The sequence below is a fragment of the Erinaceus europaeus genome, chromosome 3 (assembly GCF_950295315.1).
Source record: "Erinaceus europaeus chromosome 3, mEriEur2.1, whole genome shotgun sequence".
Classification (NCBI taxonomy): domain Eukaryota; kingdom Metazoa; phylum Chordata; class Mammalia; order Eulipotyphla; family Erinaceidae; genus Erinaceus; species Erinaceus europaeus.
In genome coordinates, this window is record NC_080164.1 from 183019785 (window position 1) to 183038118 (window position 18334).

At 49.2% G+C, this 18334-nt stretch overlaps 1 protein-coding gene across 1 annotated transcript in view; it reads left to right on the plus strand.

The window, feature by feature from the left end:
• Window positions 1-18334, plus strand: part of SLC2A9 (solute carrier family 2 member 9) — an 84051-nt gene that overhangs the window by 53084 nt on the left and 12633 nt on the right. The window contains exons 5-8 of the mRNA XM_060188468.1: window positions 544-668; window positions 9005-9150; window positions 16186-16412; window positions 17279-17376. Of these exons, the coding sequence (XP_060044451.1) occupies window positions 544-668; window positions 9005-9150; window positions 16186-16412; window positions 17279-17376 (596 nt within the window). The remainder of the gene's footprint in view (window positions 1-543; window positions 669-9004; window positions 9151-16185; window positions 16413-17278; window positions 17377-18334) is intronic.

Genomic DNA, 18334 nt, shown 5'->3' on the forward strand with positions numbered 1-18334 from the left:
GCATCAGGAAGTCAGAGGTGGAGGCCAGGCAGTAGTGCACCTGGTTGAGCACACGTTACCAGGTGTAAGGGTTCAAGTCCCCACTCTCCGCCTGCAGGGGGGAAGCTTCACCAGTGGTAAAACAGGGCTGCAGGTATCTCTTTGTCTCTCTATCTCTCCCTCCCCTCTCAGTTTCTCTCTGTCTCTATCCAATAGTAAGTAAATATTTAAAAAAAAAAAAGAGAATGTTTTACTTAAAAAGAAAGAAAGGAAGGAAGGAAGGAAGGAAGGAAGGAAGGAAGGAAGGGAAGGAAGGAAGGGGAAGGGAAGGGAAGGGAAGGGAAGGGAAGGGAAGGGAAGGGAAGGGAAGGGAAGGGAAGAAGGAAAGGAGAAAAGAAAAGAAAAGGAAAGGAAAGAAAAGAAAAGAAAAGAAAAGAAAAGAAAAGAAAAGAAAAGAAAAGAAAAGAAAAGAAAAGAAGTCAGGATTTCTCCAACAGATGTGGGGCGATGAAAGCCTCCTGGCAGGAAACCTCCTCTTGAACCCTCTCTTTCCCCCACCCCCAGGAAGCAGACCCTCCTGGCCAACAACGGCTTCGCCATACTGGCCGCCCTGCTGATGGCCTTCGCCCAGACCGCCGGGGCTCTGGAGATGCTCATCCTAGGCCGCTTCGTCATGGGAGTGGACGGAGGTGAGACTCCCCGGGGCAGGGAGGGGCACACTCCCGAGACTTGGCCCCCGCACTGTACTCTAGCCCCTAAACCCAAGTGGAGGCTCCCAAGCCACCTCCGGGGACACTGGTGACCTCCAGCACGTCACGCCTTCTCCTGCGCCACGTAACAAGGACACCTGTGGCTTCAGGGAGTCCAAAGGGGAGGGGATCAGTCGAATCTCTTGTCTGGGTATGGGGATATTCCCATCTCTGCATTCATTTCTTTTTTGAAAAAATATTTATTTATTTTATTTATTTATTCCCTTTTGTTGCCCTTGTTTTATGGTTATAGTTATTGTTGTTAGTTATTGATGTCATCATTCTTGGATGGGACAGAGAAATGGAGAGAGGAGGGGAAGACAGAGAGAGGGAGAGAAAGATAGACACCTGCAGACCTGCTTCACCGCCTGTGAAGCGACTCCCCTGAAGGTGGGGAGCCAGGGGCTCGAACCGGGATCCTTAAGCCGGTCCTTGTGCTTTGCGCCACCTGTGCTTAACCCGCTGCGCTACCTACCACCTACCACTCCCTCTGCATTCATTTCCAAAGCCCCCCCCCCCCCACTGGTGCTTGGCATGCTGTGCTGGGGATAGAGTGGCGAACAGATGTTTGCATCCTAGTGGATGGGAGGTATGGATACCTACCTAAAGCAGGAGGTGGCGAGTCCTGGTGGGACAGTGAATGAAGACTTCTGGGAGGTGGCGACAGATGAGCAAACATCTGGATAGAGAGAAAAGGCACTGACCTCAAGACAGACGTGTGCTCTGTTCTGTTGAGAAGGAGAAGGGGTCAGCTCAGGAAGGGTCTGGCGAGACTGGGCACAGGTGTTGCAGATGGGGCTGTGGGTGCAGGCAGGCTCAGACCACAGAAGGGCCTGACAGGCCACGGGGAGGGAGGTGGTTGAGCCCTGCATAGCAACAAGCCCGAAGGAGGGGGAGGCTGTGAGGGCTGTGGGCTTATGATTGCCAGGACTGTGCCAAGGGCATAAGGCAGGTAGGAGGGGCATCTGGGAGCCTGGGGGTCCAGTCATCTGGACTGGAGGGTGTGACAGGACTCACCTTGATCCTGACTGTGAGAATCTTTTTTTCTTTTATCAGAAGTGGTTTCATTAGTGACTTAATATTGAAATTTTTACAAAATTACAAGATAGCAGGGGTATAATTCCACACTGTTCCCACCACCAGAGTTCTGTGTCCCCCATTCCCTCCATTAGAAATCGCAGTGCTTCTCCCAAGGTCACGGATATGGGTTGACTATTATTTCTATAAATACATATATATTTTCCCTTTTTTAAAAAAAGTCCTGCCTTCTCTTCCTTTCTAAGTCACACCTACACTTATTACTACTCCTAAATGTCTTCCCTTTTCTCCTCTTCTCTTTCCTGGTCCTGATGGAATTAGAGCTCAGAGCCCTCTGGTCATCTTCCTCTAACATTTGTCCCCCTCTGAGAGTAAGGACTAAAATTCTTTATGGGGAGCAGAAGGTGGGAGGTCTGACTTCCATAATTGCTTCTCTGCTAGACATGGGCATTGACAGGTGGATCCACACCCCCAGCCTGTCTCTGTCTCTCCCTAGTGGGGCAGGGCTCTGGGGAGGGGGGGTTCCAAGACACATGGGTGAGGCCGTCTGCCCAGGGAGGTCAGGTTGGCATCATGGCAGCATCTGCAACTTGGTATCTGAAAGGTAGTGAGTTATGAGGCAGGACAAACTGTTTAATAAGAAGGATCCATAAAGTAGGAACAGAGCAAGTCAGAATAGGGATTTTAGGATGGGAAGAAGCTAGGAAGTCTGCCTTAGGTAGGTTGCAGGTAGTCCTGGCTTTAATAGTTTTTACCTGAGCCTGATGGCCAATATGCAGGTGAACTACAAGTATTGTTTGGGAAGACAGTGTCAGAGTTGAGAGTAGGGCTAGAAAACCGGATTAGGGCAGAGAGTGGCTCCCAAACTTGAAGAAAATATATAAATACAACTAACTGATTGCCACATCCGTCTGACGCAGGGCCCATGTATATTCATATTTAGCAAGGAGTTACTGCTCAGCTCTGGTTTATGGTAGTGCAGGGGATTGAACCTGGGACCTCAGAGCCTAGGCACGAGATTTTTTTTTTTTTTTTGCATAGTCATTGTATTATCTCTCCCCCCTCGACTGTTTATTTGCAAGTTGAGTGTATGTGCTGGAAGCTATGTGTGATTGGTGAGATTGCTCACTGGGTAAAGAACAGACCTTACATCCTGGAGACTCTGGTTCAGTTCCCAGCAAGGTGTGGGCTGGAGTGGTACTGTGGCCTCCCACTGCACTGTCAGATGAGGAAGTAAATCTCTACAAGTTGAAAGCTAGCTAGAAATTTTTTAATATTTTGATTTATTTATTATTGGCTAGAGACAGAGAGAAATTGAGAGGAAAAGAGAAGCTAGAAAGACACGTGCAGATCTGCTTCACCGCTCATGAAGCGTCTCCCCTGCAGGTGGGAACCGGGGCTTGAACCTAGGTCCTTGCATACTGTAGTGTGAGCACTCAGGTGCATCACCGCCCGGTCCCCACTTGCTAGAATGGGTTCTAGTCCGCGGACCTGTACTTCATTTTCCAGCCTTTTTTGTTTAGTTGAATCACTAAATAAATTGTAACTGAACCACAAGACAGGAAACAAGCTGCCACCAAGTGTGTGGGACAGAGTTGGCATCAACTGTGTCTTCACTCTGCCAGTGGAAATTCAGTTCTGTGCAGTCAGTCCACCTACCATCAGCATTTTCCTCACCTGGTGAGACTGGCCACAGTAGAGGTCAATGTTCCCCTACCTACAACTACAAAATCCAAGAAACTATAGAAAGAGGAATCCTTCAAGACACCTAAACCTGATCTGACCTGACCTGACCTGACCTAACCTGAACTCACTTAGCCATGGGGAGTACTGAGCTCCTGGGTGACTTTCATAGTCTTTGTCATGATGTAACTATGTGTATATTTTATTACAGAAATATTGGGGCAGGGTAGATAACATAATGGCTATGCAAAGAGACTCTCATGCCTGAGGCTCCAAAGTCCCAAGTACAATCCCCCACACCATCATAAGCCAGAGCTGAGCAGTGCTCTGGTAAAAAAAAAAAATAAAATAAATTAAATAAACTATTATGTTTCTACAGTTTAGCTGCCTGTATAGACAAGGATCAAAAGAGAGTTAGTGTTCTTTTTTTTTTTTCTGTTGCTCTCTTTCTCTCTCTCTCTCTCTCTCTCTCTCTCTGGAAAACTATCTGTAGAACAAGGTGCAGAAAGCATATGGCCCAAGGTGACAAGGGCTACATCTCCATGACCCCTGGACATTCAAATTCCACTCAGAATGAACTTGGAGCAAGACTTTTTCCCATACACAAAATCCCTGCCAGGTGGATCATGACTAGCCCTGAGAGGTCAAATACTCAGCACTCTAGAAGCTGACAGACAACAGTATTCTCACTACGTGGGGACTGGAAAGGAGTCCTTAAGCAGGAGAGACTCAGTACTGCTTAACAGTAGAGAGAAGCAATCGATTGGACCACACTGAAATTAAAACACTTCTATTCATCAAAATAAAACCGCGCCACTAATGTAAACGCAAACCACAGAGGAGAAGATAGTGTTTGCCTGCTGGGGATAACACTCGACAACAGGCTCGGCTCCTGCAGGCATTGCAAACGTTCAGAGATGAGCAGGGGAAAGACAGGAGGCTCACTAAAAAAAGGAATAGGAGAGGGGCTGGGCAGTGGTTCATTCAGTGGAGAATGTCCACTACCATGTGCAAAGACCAGGGTTCAATCTCCCACTCCCCACCTGCGGTGGGCGGTGGGGGTGGGGGGGGCGGGGATGGAGAGATGCTTCACGAGTCGTGAAACAAGTATTGCAGGTGTCTATCTTTCTCTCTCCCACTCTAACTTCCCTGCCCTCTCAATTTCTCTCTGTCCTGTCAAATAAAAGCGAGGGAGAAATAAAAGGAGGAAATAACCACTGGGAGCGGTGGACTTTCTGGGCGGCCACTGAGCCCCAGGGATAGCCTGGGTAGCAGTGAATAAAACTTGACTGAGAAGTTGAGCAGACAGCCGCACTAAGTGGCCGAGAAACATGATGTTGCATGAGCAACCGAGGCAGTGAAAATTGCAACCCCAAAGGCTCAAGCTGAAAAGATTGACATTGAAAGTATCGACAACTGTATGAAGGAGAGGAAGGAGAGGGCATTTTATTTGTTTATTTTTTCAAGCCAGTTGTTTAAATGTGTGAAAGATAGTTAAGATGACAGGATCTAGTTCCACAGCACACCCATCACCAAAGATCTGTGTTCCCACCCATCCACCTCCAAAAGAGAAGCACCAGAGTTCTCCTAAGTCTTAGAAACAGTTTGTTTAATTCTGGGTTTTTTGTTTTCGTTTAGTTTCTTCTTTCTTTCCTTCCTTCCTTCCTTCCTTCCGTCCTTCTTTCCTTTTGTTTTGTTTTTTGTTAGTTCAGATGTATCAGATCTCTAGATTCTACCTGAGTTAAAACAGCTGGTAGTTGTTTTTTACCTCTTATGTTACTAAGCATCATCACTTCCAATTCCATCTATTTTTGTCCCATAAGACACAGTATCATCTTTTTGATGGCACACTAGTATTCCATGGAATATATATTCCGTAACTTCTTCTTCTTCTTTTTTGCTCCCCTCCAGGGTTATTGCTGGGGCTCAGTGCCTGCACCATGAATCCACTGCTCCTGGAGACCGTTTTTCCCCCTTTTGTTGCCCTTGTTGTAGCCTTGTTGTGGTTATTATTGTTGTTGTTGATGTTGTTCATTGTTGGATAGGACAGAGAGAAATGGAGAGAGGAGGGGAAGATAGAGAGGGGGAGAGAAAGACAGACACCTGCAAACCTGCTTCACCGCCTGTGAAGCGACTCCCCTGCAGGTGGGGAGTCGGGGGCTCGAACCAGGATCCTTATGCCGGTCCTTGTGCTTTGTGCCACATGCGCTTAGCCTGCTGTGCTACCACCCGACCACCGGTATCCCATAACTTCTTTAGCCAGTCATCTATTGATGAGCATTTAGGCTGTTTCCATTCTTTGCTTGTAGCAAATAATGCAGCTATCAACACAGGGGTGCATATGTCCTTTCTAATTTGTGTTAGAGTGTCTTTTAGATAGATGCCTAAGAGTGGGATTGCTGGATCCTAAGGTGATTCCATGTTTATTTGCTTAAGGACTCTGCATCCAGTCTCCCAAAGGGGCTGCCCCAGTCTGCGTTCCCCCCAGCAGTGGGTCAGAGTTCCCTTTTCTCCACAGCCTCTCCCACGTCTGTCATTTCCTGGTGTGTTGATGGAAGCCATTCTCTCAGGTGTGAGATGGAATCTCGAAGTAGTTTCAGTTTCCATTTTTCTAATGACGAGTGAAGTGGAGCATTTCTTCATAACCCAGATGACTAATTTCTAAATGCAAAGGGCATCTTTTTTACATCTCTTATCAAGGAAGAAATTGGTGTGTTGCCCTGGGGAAACGGACTTTGTCTACTAAAAGGAACACACAGATCTTATGACTTTTCACACACACAATCTGCATAAGTAGGCACCAGAGACAAGCACAAGAATATGCACAAGACACTAGACCTAGAAAAGAAGCAAAAATAACTCAACCAAAAAAAGTGGGCCAAAGAACTGAAGAGACAGTTTTCTAAAGAAGAGAAACACCTGGCCCACAGACACATGAAGCAAGTATCCACTTCACTTATCATTAGAGAAATGCAGGGGGCGCACCTGGTGGAGCACACACGTTACAGTGTGCAATGACCCAGGTCTGAGCCCCCAGTCCCCACCTGCAGGGGGAAGGCTTTGCAAGTGGGGAAGCAGGGCAGCAGGGTTGCAAGTATCCTTCTCTCCCTCTCTAGCTCCCTCTCAATTTCACTGTCTCTACCTAAATTAAATTAAATAAATAATTTTTAAAGAGAGAGAGATGAAGGGGGCAGACGGTGACGGACCTGGTTGAGTACACATGTCACAGTGCATAAGGGTCCAGGCTCAAGTCCCTGGTCCCCACCTGCAGGAGGAAAACTTCACAAGTGGTGAGGCATGGGAGTCGGGCGGGAGCGCAGCGGGTTAAGCGCACATAGCGCAAAGCGCAAGGGCCAGTGTAAGGATCCTGGTTCGAGCCCCCGGCTCCCCACCTGCAGGGGGGTCGCCTTCACAGGCGGTGAAGCAGGTCTGCAGGTGTCTGTCTTTCTCTCCCCCTCTTTGTCTTCCCCTCCTCTCTCCATTTCTCTCTGTCCTATCCAACAACAACAATATCAACAACTATAACAACAATGAAAAACAACAAGGGCAACATAAAGGGAAAATAAATAAATATTAAAAAATTCAAAAAAGAAAACAAAACAAAAAAACAAGTGGTGAGGCAGGGCTGCAGGTGTCTCTCTTTCCCTCTCTATCCCTCTTCCCTCTGAATTTATCTCTGTCCTATCAAATAAATAAATAAAGTCTAAAGTTTTATAAAAAAAATAAAAATAAAAAAGAGGAAAGTCAACTACTGGATGGTTTCACTCATATGTAAAATCAAAAGATCTGATTCACATGAACTTGCAAAAAGAAAAGGGGGTGTACAGGTGGTGGCGCACCTGGTTGAGTGCACATGTTACAATGTACAAGGACCCGGGTTTGAGCCCCCAGTCCCCACCTGCAGGGGGAAAACTTTATGAGTGGTGAAGCAGGGCTGCAGGTGTCTGTCTTGCTCCCTCTCTTTTTTCAAAAAATGTTTTTTTGGTGGGTCAGGTGGTAGCGCAGCGGGTTAAGCGCACATGGCGCAAAGCGCAAGGACTGGCTCAGGGATCCTGGTTTGAGCCCCCAGCTCCCCACCTGCAGGGCAGTCGCTTCACAGGCGGTGAAGCAGGTCTGCAGGTGTCTCTCTCTCCTCCTCTTTGTCTTCCCCTCCTCTCTCCATTTCTCTCTGTCCTATCCAACAACGACGACACCACCAACAACAATAATAACAACAATGATGATAAACAACAAGGGCAACAAAGGGGGAAAATGGCCTCCAGGAGCAGTGGGATTCATGGTGCAGGTACCGAGCCCCAGCAATAACCCTGGAGGGAAAAAAAAAAGTTCCTTTTTAATTATCTTTATTTATTGGATAGAGACAGCCAGAAATTGAGAGGGCAGGGGGAGGTAGAGAGGAAGAGAGACAGAAAGACACCTGCAACACTGCTTCACCAGTAGAGACCAGGGGCTCGAACCTGAGTCCTTGTGCACTGTAATATGTGCACTCAATCCGGTGCACCACCACCTGGCCCCTTGCTCCCTCTCTATATCCCCCTTCCTCTCATTTTCTGGCTATCTCTGTCCAATAAATAAAGATATTTTTAATATTTATTTATTTATTTATTTTCCCTTTGTTTTTGCCCTTGTTGTTTTATTGTTGTAGTCATTATTGTTGTTGTTATTGATGCCTTCGTTGTTGGATAGGACAGAGAGAAATGGAGAGAGGAGGGGGAGATAGGGAGAGAGAAAGACAGACACCTGCAGACCTGCTTCAACGCCTTGGAAGCGACTCCCCTGCAGGTGGGGAGCCAGGGGCTCGAACCAAGACCCTTACGCCGGTCCTTGTGCTTTGCGCCACCTGCACTTAACCGCTGCGCTACCACCCGACTCCCAAATAAAGATATTTTTAAAAATAATAATAAAAAAAACACAGAAGCAAGCAAACTGTCTCTAAGATGTTGTGAAAACTCTGGTGGTGACCTTTGGGAGGTGGGAGGGTGGGGACAGAGATCTTGGGTGGGGAGTCCGGCAGGAGCAGCGGGTTAAGCGCACGTGACGCAAAGCGCAAGGACCAGCAAAAGGATCCATGTTCGAGCCCCCGGCTCCCTACCTGCAGGGGAGTCACTTCACAGGCGGTGAAGCAGGTCTACAGGTGTCTGCCTTTCTCTCCCCCTCTCTGTCTTCCCCTCCTCTCTCCATTTCTCTCTGTCCTATCCAACAACGACGACATCAATAACAACAATAATAAGTACAACAATAAAAAAAGTCAACAAGGGCAACAAAAGAGAAAAATTTAAAAAAAAAGAATTGGGTGGTGGGTGGTGTGGTGTGGAACTATAGATTGTAATCTTAACAATCTTGCAACCTACTATTAAACGCAAATTACAAAATTTATCAAATAGAAAACGTCTGTGCAGGGGACTAATAGTACCAGCCTGGGCTGCAGTGCCCATCATTGGCTGGCGGGCAGGGGGCCGAGTGCCCACTCAGTGGAGCCAGGCAGAGCTGTGGCCAGCCTGCTCTGCGGGTGACAGCCCCCTCACAGCACAGCACCCACTCTTCTACCTCCCCAGGCATCGCCCTCAGCGCACTGCCCATGTACCTGAGTGAGATCTCGCCCAAGCAGATCCGTGGCTCCCTGGGCCAGGTGACAGCCATCTTCATCTGTGTCGGTGTGTTCATGGGCCAGCTGCTGGGGCTGCCGGAGCTGCTGGGACAGGTGAGTCCCCACCCCACACAGGTGGGGGACACGTGGTCACCTCTGTGTCCTTCCTCCCTTGGGATCCCTGAGCATTCACACCTCTGACCCGCTGAGTCCCCTTGATTGGGTTGGAAATGTTTGGGGGTAAAAGAAAGAACAAAGGGGGCAGGAGATAGCTCACCCAGTGGAGCGCACATTTGCCATGGTCAAGGAAGGGCCCGGCTTGGAGCCCCCAGCCAGCACAAGGGAGGACTGTGCACAAGAGGGAGGTTACAGGGGCTGTGGAGCAGGGCTGTCAAGTCTCTCTGTTGTGGGGAAGCAGGAGGAAGCAGAGCACAGGGCCTCCGGGTCCCCTTTAAGCTCTAGATAAATATCTACAGGGAAGAGTCGGCCAGTTCCAGGGATATGAGCGAGCCTTGACACAAAGCAGGGGTGGGAGAGAGAAAGAAAGAAAGATAAACCACACTTGAGGGAGAGGGAGAGGGAGAGGGAGAGGCAGAGGCAGAGGCAGAGGCAGAGGGAGAGGCAGAGAGAGAGGCAGAGGGAGAGGGAGAGGGAGAGGGAGAGGCAGAGGCAGAGGCAGAGGCAGAGGCAGAGGCAGAGGGAGAGGCAGAGGGAGAGGGAGAGGCAGAAAGAGAGGTAGAAGGTGAGGTAGAGGGAAAGGCAGAGGGAGAGGCAGAGGGAGAGGGAGAGGGAGAGGCAGAGGGAGAGGCAGAGGGAGAGAGAGACTCTGAGTCCCCAACTTTTACAGTGGCTCAGGGGATGCTGAGAGTGAACCCTCTGGAAGAAACTCCAGCCTTTGCCTCTGGGTGCTCACACCTGCATCACTGCATCCTGTGGCCTGGCAGTCAGGCAGACAGGGAGGTCCCAGTGCAGGATGCAGACCATCTTGGCGGCTGGCCACTCTAGCCTCCCTGCAGGTACAGAGGAGGGAGGGACCGCTACTTTCCTCCCTCCAGAGGGGTCTTTCCCTGGACAGCTCCCCTAACTTCTCCTCTGTCTTCCTCTCCCTTTCTGTCTCTCACCTCCTACCCAGAAAAAAAGAAAAGAAAGTCAACTGGGAATGGTGGAAGCTTACGGACCTGCAGCCCCATGGAAGGGAAGGAAGGAAGGAAGGAAGGAATAAAGGAAGGAAGGGAGGGAGGGAGGGTTGGAGGGAAGCTTAGGGAGAGCAGCACCCTCCCCCTGCACCCTGTGCCCAGCACCCTGCGCCCTGTGCCCTGCAGGCAGCCAGGAGCAGGCCCAGAGCCAGGCCAGAAGCCCAGTGTGTTTGCACATCCTGCCCCAGCTCCCTCCCTCCCTCCCTCCCTCCCTCTCTCTCTGACTGCAAAGGCCACAACATGCAGATGGAGGCAGATGTGACCCCTGGAGACAAGAGGCTGAAGCAACCCTTAAGGGCCTCCCTTCCTTGAAGGGACTAGAAACTGAAGAGACCAGGAAACCCAGGGACTGACTCTCTCTCTCTCTCTCTCTCTCTCTCTCTCTCTCTCTCTCTCTCTCTTTCTCTCTCTCTCTCACTTTCTCTCATCTCCATGCCACCATAGCTTGTACTTTCTTCTCTTTTTCTGTCCTTACTTTCTCCCAATAAAATGCTCATCTTCTCCCTGAAATATGACTGACTTTCTGAGCTGCCCCCTCCCCCTCAACAGAAGGAAGGAAGGAAGGAAGGAAGGAAGGAAGGAAGGAAGGAAGGAAGGAAGGAAGGAAGGGAGGAAGGAAGGGAGGGAGGAAGGGAGGGAGGGATCTCAAACCTGCATGCACTGTAATCCACCACCCAGGAGTCAGTGTTACAGCCTCCTTGACTGTCTGTCTCTGCGTGTGTGAACCCGTACAGACAGACACACAGCATTCCTGTGGCTCCACACCACCCACATGGTTCAGCAACTTGAAGTTTTCCATCCATCTGCCCAGGCCTCTCTCCAAGCCGGGCGGGCTGCTCAGCTCCATCCCAGTGCCCCTGTCTGTCTGCTACGGAAGCCTGTCATTACGCGTGTCCAGGCCTGGGCTTCCTTTTCTGTTTAGACGCCTCCTCTGGCGTCTCAGTCCAACAAGTTCCTTACTGTGTAGCCTGGGGGAGGACAGTGACCTGACCCAGGGTGGGGTGGAGTCAGGGAAGTCTTCCTGGAAGCGGTGTTTTCTATATTCATCCCCAAAGGGCAAGCAGGATTTGAGCAGGTGATGATGGGGTTTGGAGAGAAGGTCCTGCAGAGAAAGGGGGAAAGGAAAACAAAGAATAAAAAAAAAAAAAAAAAAAAGCACTAGACTCTCAATCGTGAGGTCCCAAGTTGGACTCCTGGTATCACTTGTGCCAGACTAATGTTCTGATTCTCTCTCCTCCTCCTCTGTTTTTCCTTCCTTCCTCCCTTCCTTCCTTCCTCCCTCCCTCCCTTCCTTCCTCCCTTCCTTCCTTCCTTCCTCCCTTCCTTCCTTCCTTTCTCCCTTCCTTTCTTCCTCTCTTTCTTTCTCTCTCTGTCACTCTCTCTCTCTCTCCTTCATATTTATTTATTTATGTGAGAAAAACGGGGAGGGAGGGAGGAATAGAGGAAGGGCTCTGAACAGCCCTATGAAAGGACTCGGGACCTTGGGGGCTTCATGGGGAATGAAGACGTATTTCGCCTTCATATGGCTGGTGACACACAGGGCGTCGGGGTAGAGGATATGGCCACAGCAAATACTTTATAAAACCGATTAGAATAAACATATTGGGACCAGGCAGTGGTGCAGCTGGTTAAGTGCTCACATTACAGTGCACAAGGACCTGGGTTCAAGCCCCCGGTCCCCCCACCTGCAGGGAGAAAACCTCAGGAGTGGTAAAGTTGAGCTTCAGGTGTCTCTCTGTCTCTCCCCCTCTTTTATTTTTTTTTTTCTCCTCCAGAGTTATCACTGGGGCTCGGTGCCAGTATGAATCCACTGTTCCTGGCAGCCATTTTTTTCCATTTTTATTGGATAGGACAGAGAGAAATTGAGAGAGCAGGAGAGATAGAGAAGGAGAGAGAAAGATAGACACCTGCAGACCTGCTTCAGCACTTGTGAAGAGACTCCCCTGCAGGTGGAGAGCGGGGGGGGGGGGGCTTGAACCCAGATCCTTTTGTGGGTCCTTGTACTTAGTACTATGTGTGCTTAACTGGGTTTGCCACTGGCCAGCCCCATATCTCTCTCCCTCCCTTCTCAACTTCTCTGTCCAATAATAAATAAATAAACAATTTTTAAAGTGGAGAATAGCTCATTTTAATTTTTTAATTTGATTTTATTTCTTTTTTATTTCTTTATTGGGGATTACATTTTAATTCTTTAATCTGGTTTATTTGATTATTATTGGATAGAGACAGAGAGAAATTGAGAGGGGAGGGAGAGGTAGAGAGGGAGAAAGACAGAGAGACACCTGCAGCCCTGCTATGCCCCTGCAAGTAGGATCTGGACTCGAACCTGGGTCCTTGCACACTGTAATCTGTGTGCTTAACTGGGTGTGCCACTGCCTGGCCCTCTGTTTGTACTTTCTCAAAATGACCTGAACTACAGATTATTCCGAACAACTTCAATCCCCAAGTAGGTGTGAGAGTGTGATGTCTGGTTTTGTCATGTAAAGAGAAAGCAATCCCTAACTCTCTCTCTCTCTCTCTCTCTCTTTCTGTCTCTGGGATATACAATGAGGTTTCTCCAGGACCCTTTCGGGACTCAGGCAAGCATTCCATGTTCACTTAAAAGGAGGAAGTCCCCTTGGGCACACTGTAGCGCACACCTACACAGAGGCTCTTACACCAGAAAAATTACCCTGAGGTGGCAAAGGAGGGAGGGAGGGTTTCTTCTGTGATTGAAGGGTGAACTCAGGGGAGGGTGCAGGGCAGTCCCAGGCCATCTCTGCAGTCACAGTCCCAGAGTGACATAGAACCCACAGGGAAGGTGGTCCCAGACTCGCCAGGACAGAGCTGTGGCTTTGGCTGGGGTGGCTTTCTGCCCTGTTTATTTGGAAGGTCCATCTTGCTGAGGGGCCATGATCCTCAATGGCCCCTTAGCACAAAACACCAGCGTGTAACAAAACTATCCGACGGAATTTCCTGTTAGAAATACACTTCAGAGGAGTGGGCAGGGGCACACTGGGCTAAGTGAACACGTTTCCGTGTGCACGGATCATAGCAAGCATGACACAAGGTTCAAGCCCCTGCTCCTAACCTACAGGGAGAAAGCTTCACCAAGCTGTGAAGCAGGGCTGCAAGTATTTCTGTGTCTCTCTCCTTCTCTGTCTCACCCTCCCCTTTCAATTTCTCTCTGTCCTGCCAAAAAAAAAAAAAAAAAGGGAAAAAAGTGGCTGCTGGAAGTGGCAGGTTTGTAGTGCTGATACTGAGCCCCAGGAATAACCCTAGTGGCAGAGAAAGAAGAAGAAAAGAAAAAATATAAATAGACTTCCGTACCTGCAAGGTCTTCAAGAAGGAAAGAGAGGATGGGAACCAGCTCAGCCAGGAAAGTACATGCCTTACCCTGCTCCAGCACCCAGGCTGGTGCCCAGAATCATCTCTGAGACTCGGGACCTACATGACTCCACTTCTCCCTACAGCCATCCCCCTGCTGTTGCCCAGAGGGTGAGAGATAGAGAGAAACCCAAAGAGACCCAACAGGGAAAAAAATGAAAGCTTTCCCTCTAAGATCAGAAACTAGACAAGAATGTCCACCATCTACTCTCACCACATTATTATCACTATTATATTATTATTATTATTTTATTTTTATTATTATTATATGGTTCCTTTTTGGCAGTAGTTTTTTTATTTTCTTTTTTTTATATTTATTTTATTTACTTATTCCCTTTTGTTGCCCTTGTTGTTTTATTGTTGTAGTTATTGTTGTTGTTATTGATGTCATCGGTGTCGGATAGGACAGAGAGAAATGGAGAGAGGAGGGGAAGACAGAGAGGGAGAGAGAAAGACAGACACCTGCAGACCTGCTTCACCACCTGTGAAGCGACTCCCCTGCAGGTAGGGAACCGGGGACTCGAACCGGGATCCTTACGCCAGTCTATTAATATTTTGTGCCATGTCCGCTTAACCCACTGCACTACCACCCAACTCCCAAGCACTAGGTTTTTTTTTTAACTGTTTACTTATTTTATATATATTTTTAATTGCCACCAAGGGTTATCTCTGGGGCTCGATGCCTGTACTATGAATCCACAACTCCTGGTGGCCATTTTTCCCATTTTTTTCTTTCCACTTTATTTTTATTTGACAAGACAGAGAGAAATTGGGAGGGAAGGGAAGATAGAGAGGAAGAGAGACAGAGAGACATCTGCAGACCTGCCTCACTGCTCATGAAGCATCCTCCCTGCAGGTGAGAACCAGGGAGTCGAACCTGGATCTCTCATGGTGCTATGTGAGCTTAACAGAGGGCACCAGCACACGGCCCCCTCTGCTCTCTCCACCTCTCTTCAGCATAGTCCTAGAAGTCCTAGCTGTCACAATCAGGAAAGAAACAGCTATCAAAGGAATTCAGACTGGAAAAGGTGAAGCTAAAGTAGCATTATTTGCAGGTGACACATTGTCACACCTAGAGGATCCTCCAAGCTCAACAATAACAACCCCACCTGCAGGGGAGTCGCTTCACAGGAAGTGAGGCAGGTCTGCAGGTGTCTGTCTTTCTCTCCCCCTCTCTGTCTTCCCCTCCTCTCTCCATTTCTCTCTGTCCATAACGACAACATCAATAACAACAATAATCACTACAACAATAAAAAGGGGGCAACAAAAAGGAATAAATATTTTTAAAATATTTTTTTAAAAAATCAAAAAAAAAATAAAGAAAAAAAAAACAGGCTTGCATATGGCGTTTTCTGAATTGAAAATGATGGCCATGAGTTTAAAGAAGTTTCTAACACTGTTCTAAACAGAACCTATCTGTGAGCCAGACCCAGCTTTGGACTCCAGTTTGTGACTCTGTCTAAGGTAGTTCCGAAGGCCCCTCAGCCCATGTATCTATCCTGCCTTTGTAGCTACAGCATGCTTCCCCTGGTACAAGAGACCCAACCTTGCACTCACAAGGCTACAATATTAGTATTAGCAGGTTACAAAATCAACACTCATAAATCATATACAAAAGCAGGGCCAGAGGAGAGGGAACGCAAGGAAACAATCCCATTTACATTCAAACCCAAAAAGAGAGAGAGAGATACCTGCAACTTGTAAAGCTTCTCCCCTTCTCCCCGCCTGCCCCCTCTCCCCATGTGATGACCCAGGTCTTGAACCCTGGTCCCAGCACATGGTGGCATGTGTGCTCTAGCGGGTAAGCCCCCTGCCCGACCCTCTCTTCTTCTAGCGTTTGCCCTTCTTCTGTAGCCAGTCAACAGCATCAGGTTGAGCCTGATGTAAAGTTTCAAGACCTCCTTTGAATCTGGAGAGGTGGCAGTCGTTGACTGTTGGTCATAGTCTGTCTGTAGCCGCAGGGGCAGTTTGGGTCCTCTCTGGCTCCCCAGCAATGGAACATAGTGGCGCACCGGCCATGGCCTGTCCGATAGCGATTGAGGAGGGCCCAATCATAACGTGCTAGGTCAAAGCCGGGTTGACGCTTGCAGGGGTCTGTGATGAGGTGTTTGTTCTTGACCTCAGCTGACTGCCAGCTCTGTTTCCAAGAGACTGGAACAGAGAAGTTCAGTGTAGGCGTAGGGGACCAGATTGGGTGACGAGACGTCAAGCGTTGGACAGGGTGGGCGAAGATATCCGCGTATATTGGCAGGTCTGGTCGAGCGTAGACGTGGGAAATGAACTTAGAGGATGCCGCATCCAGACGAATATCTGGCGGGGTGATGTTGCTAAGAACTGGCCCTCTCTGTTTAGGCCGGACTCCAGGGAGGAACCTTTGCCCAGTGCCAGGATAGAGCCCCCAGCCCAGCCTCCCTGCTGTCACCCAGGAGGTCACAGGCTGGCCACAGCAAGAAAGAGGATACAACCTTTGTTCCGGGGTCACACAAGTACAGAAGGGGCTCTGCAGAGCAGTGGGGAGCAGCTGGTCCAGGGCCCCCCACCCCAGGGAGAGTGACAGACCCACCCCACCCCTGCCCTCTGTCCGCAGGAGAGCACCTGGCCCTACCTGTTTGGAGCCATTGCTGTTCCCGCCACGGTGCAGCTGGCTACCCTGCCCTTCCTCCCTGAGAGCCCCCGATACCTGCTCTTCGAGAAGCATGATGAGCCCGGAGCCGTGAAAGGTAGGTGTCCTGCTCTGGGGTCCTTGTGGAGGGTGGCCCCTGGGGCCTGTCCCCTCCACGGTCATCAGGAAGAAGAAAAGATTGTGGGTGAATAGCCCTTACTATTACCCCAGCAGCATCTGATGTGATCCTTTGTTCTCCCAAAGCCACAGACAGGAGTGGACTGTCTATTCTTTTTTTTTTTTTAACTCATTTTTAAATTTTTTTAAAATCACCTTTACTTATTTCACAGAGACAGAAATCAGGAGAGAAGGGGGAGATAGAGAGGGAGAGAGACAGAGACACCTGCAGCCCTGCTTCACCACTCGCAAAGCTTTCCCCCTGCACGTGGGGACCAGGGTCTCAAACCCGGGTCCTTGAGCGCTGTGACATGTGCGCTCAACCAGGTGCGCCACACAGCCCCTGTTCTTTTGTCAGATCTATGTAGCTCACTTCCATAGAGTCCACAGAGGAGTGAAATCATCCTGCTCTTCCTTTCTTACTTCACTAATCACAGTCTCTTCTAGTTCCACCCATCTAGTCCCAAAGGATACAGTACAGGCATTTTGAACTGCAGAGTGATATTCCATGGAATATATGTCCCATGACACATTTTTGTAAAATGCTCAATGTAAATAAAAAAAATAAAATAAAATTCAATTAAAAAGAGAGAGAGGACACAGCTATGGTTCGCTCCTGACCATGTGTGCTGGTTTTCCACTGCGGAAACTCAAGTTTGCAGATGCCTGCAGAGACCTCAGAGGAAGTGGGGCTTCCATCTGCCTTGTTGTGGGGCCCTGGGCAACAGGGGAGGTGTCTGGGGGTGCCTCCCGGAGGTAATGGGAAAGAGGGTTGGTTCTCTCAGGGGCAGGAAAGAGGGTGGCACTGCCTCTCTCTGAGTCTCAGCTGCTCCATCTGGTACGAGGAATTGCCATGGGGTGGGGGTAGGGTGTCTCAGGGCTCCTGTCAACCTCCCAAAAGTGGCAGATTTGGGGCCTGTCTGACACTGGCGAGGATACCTCCCACCCCTGGCCCAGGAGAGGCCTTGCCCTGCTCCTGCCTCGTGCAGTGGAGCCGGTGTGAGTTAGGCCTGGTTCCAAAGCTTCTGGACTGGACAGACGGCACAGGGGTTCTGCCAAAGACTCTCCTGCCTGAAGCTCTGATGTCCCAGGTTCAACCCCCAGCACCACCATCAGCCAGAGCTGAGCAGGGCTCTGGTGAAAAAGAAAAGATGAAGGAGAAGAAAAGGAAGAAGGAGAAGAGAAAAAGAAAAACCTGTCTTTCTCCCCCTCTTCTTCCGCCTTCCCTCTCGATTTCATTCTTATGTCCTGGCAGCAGCCAGGCCGGAACCCTGAATTTCACTCTCCACCTGGCGTTGCTGGGTCTTTCGGGAGATTTATTGGGGAGACCTTGATTGACAAGACTGTGGTCACAGGGGGGTACAGTTTCTTTTCTTTATTCTTTTTTTAAATGCATCTTTTTAAAAATCTTATTAATTTTATTTTTTATTAGATAGAGACAGAGAGAAATTAAGAAGGAGGGGAAGATAGGGAGGGAGAAGAGAGATACTCGCAGCCCTGCTTCACCACTCATGATGCTTCCCCCTGCAGGTGGGGACCAGGGACTTGAACCTGAGACCTTGTGCATGGTAATGTGTTTGTGCTACTGACTGTGCCACCACTCCGCCTGTGTATTAACAAGAGTAGAAGAGTGTGAAGGAGAACAAGGGAGATAGCACAGTGGTGATGCCTTTCATACCTGAGACTCTAAAGCTCCAGGTTCAATACCCAGCACCAGCATAAGCCAAAGCTGAGCAAGGTTCTGTTGAAAGTCAAAGAGTGGGAAGTCGGGCGGTAGCGCAGCAGGTTAAGCGCACGTGGTGCAAAGCACAAGGACCGGCATAAGGATCCCGGTTCGAGCCCCTGGTTTCCCACCTGCAGGGGAGTCACTTCCCAGGCGGTGAAGCAGGTCTGCAGGTGTCTGTCTTTCTCTCCCCCTCTCTGTCTTCCCCTCCTCTCTCCATGTCTCTCTGTCCTA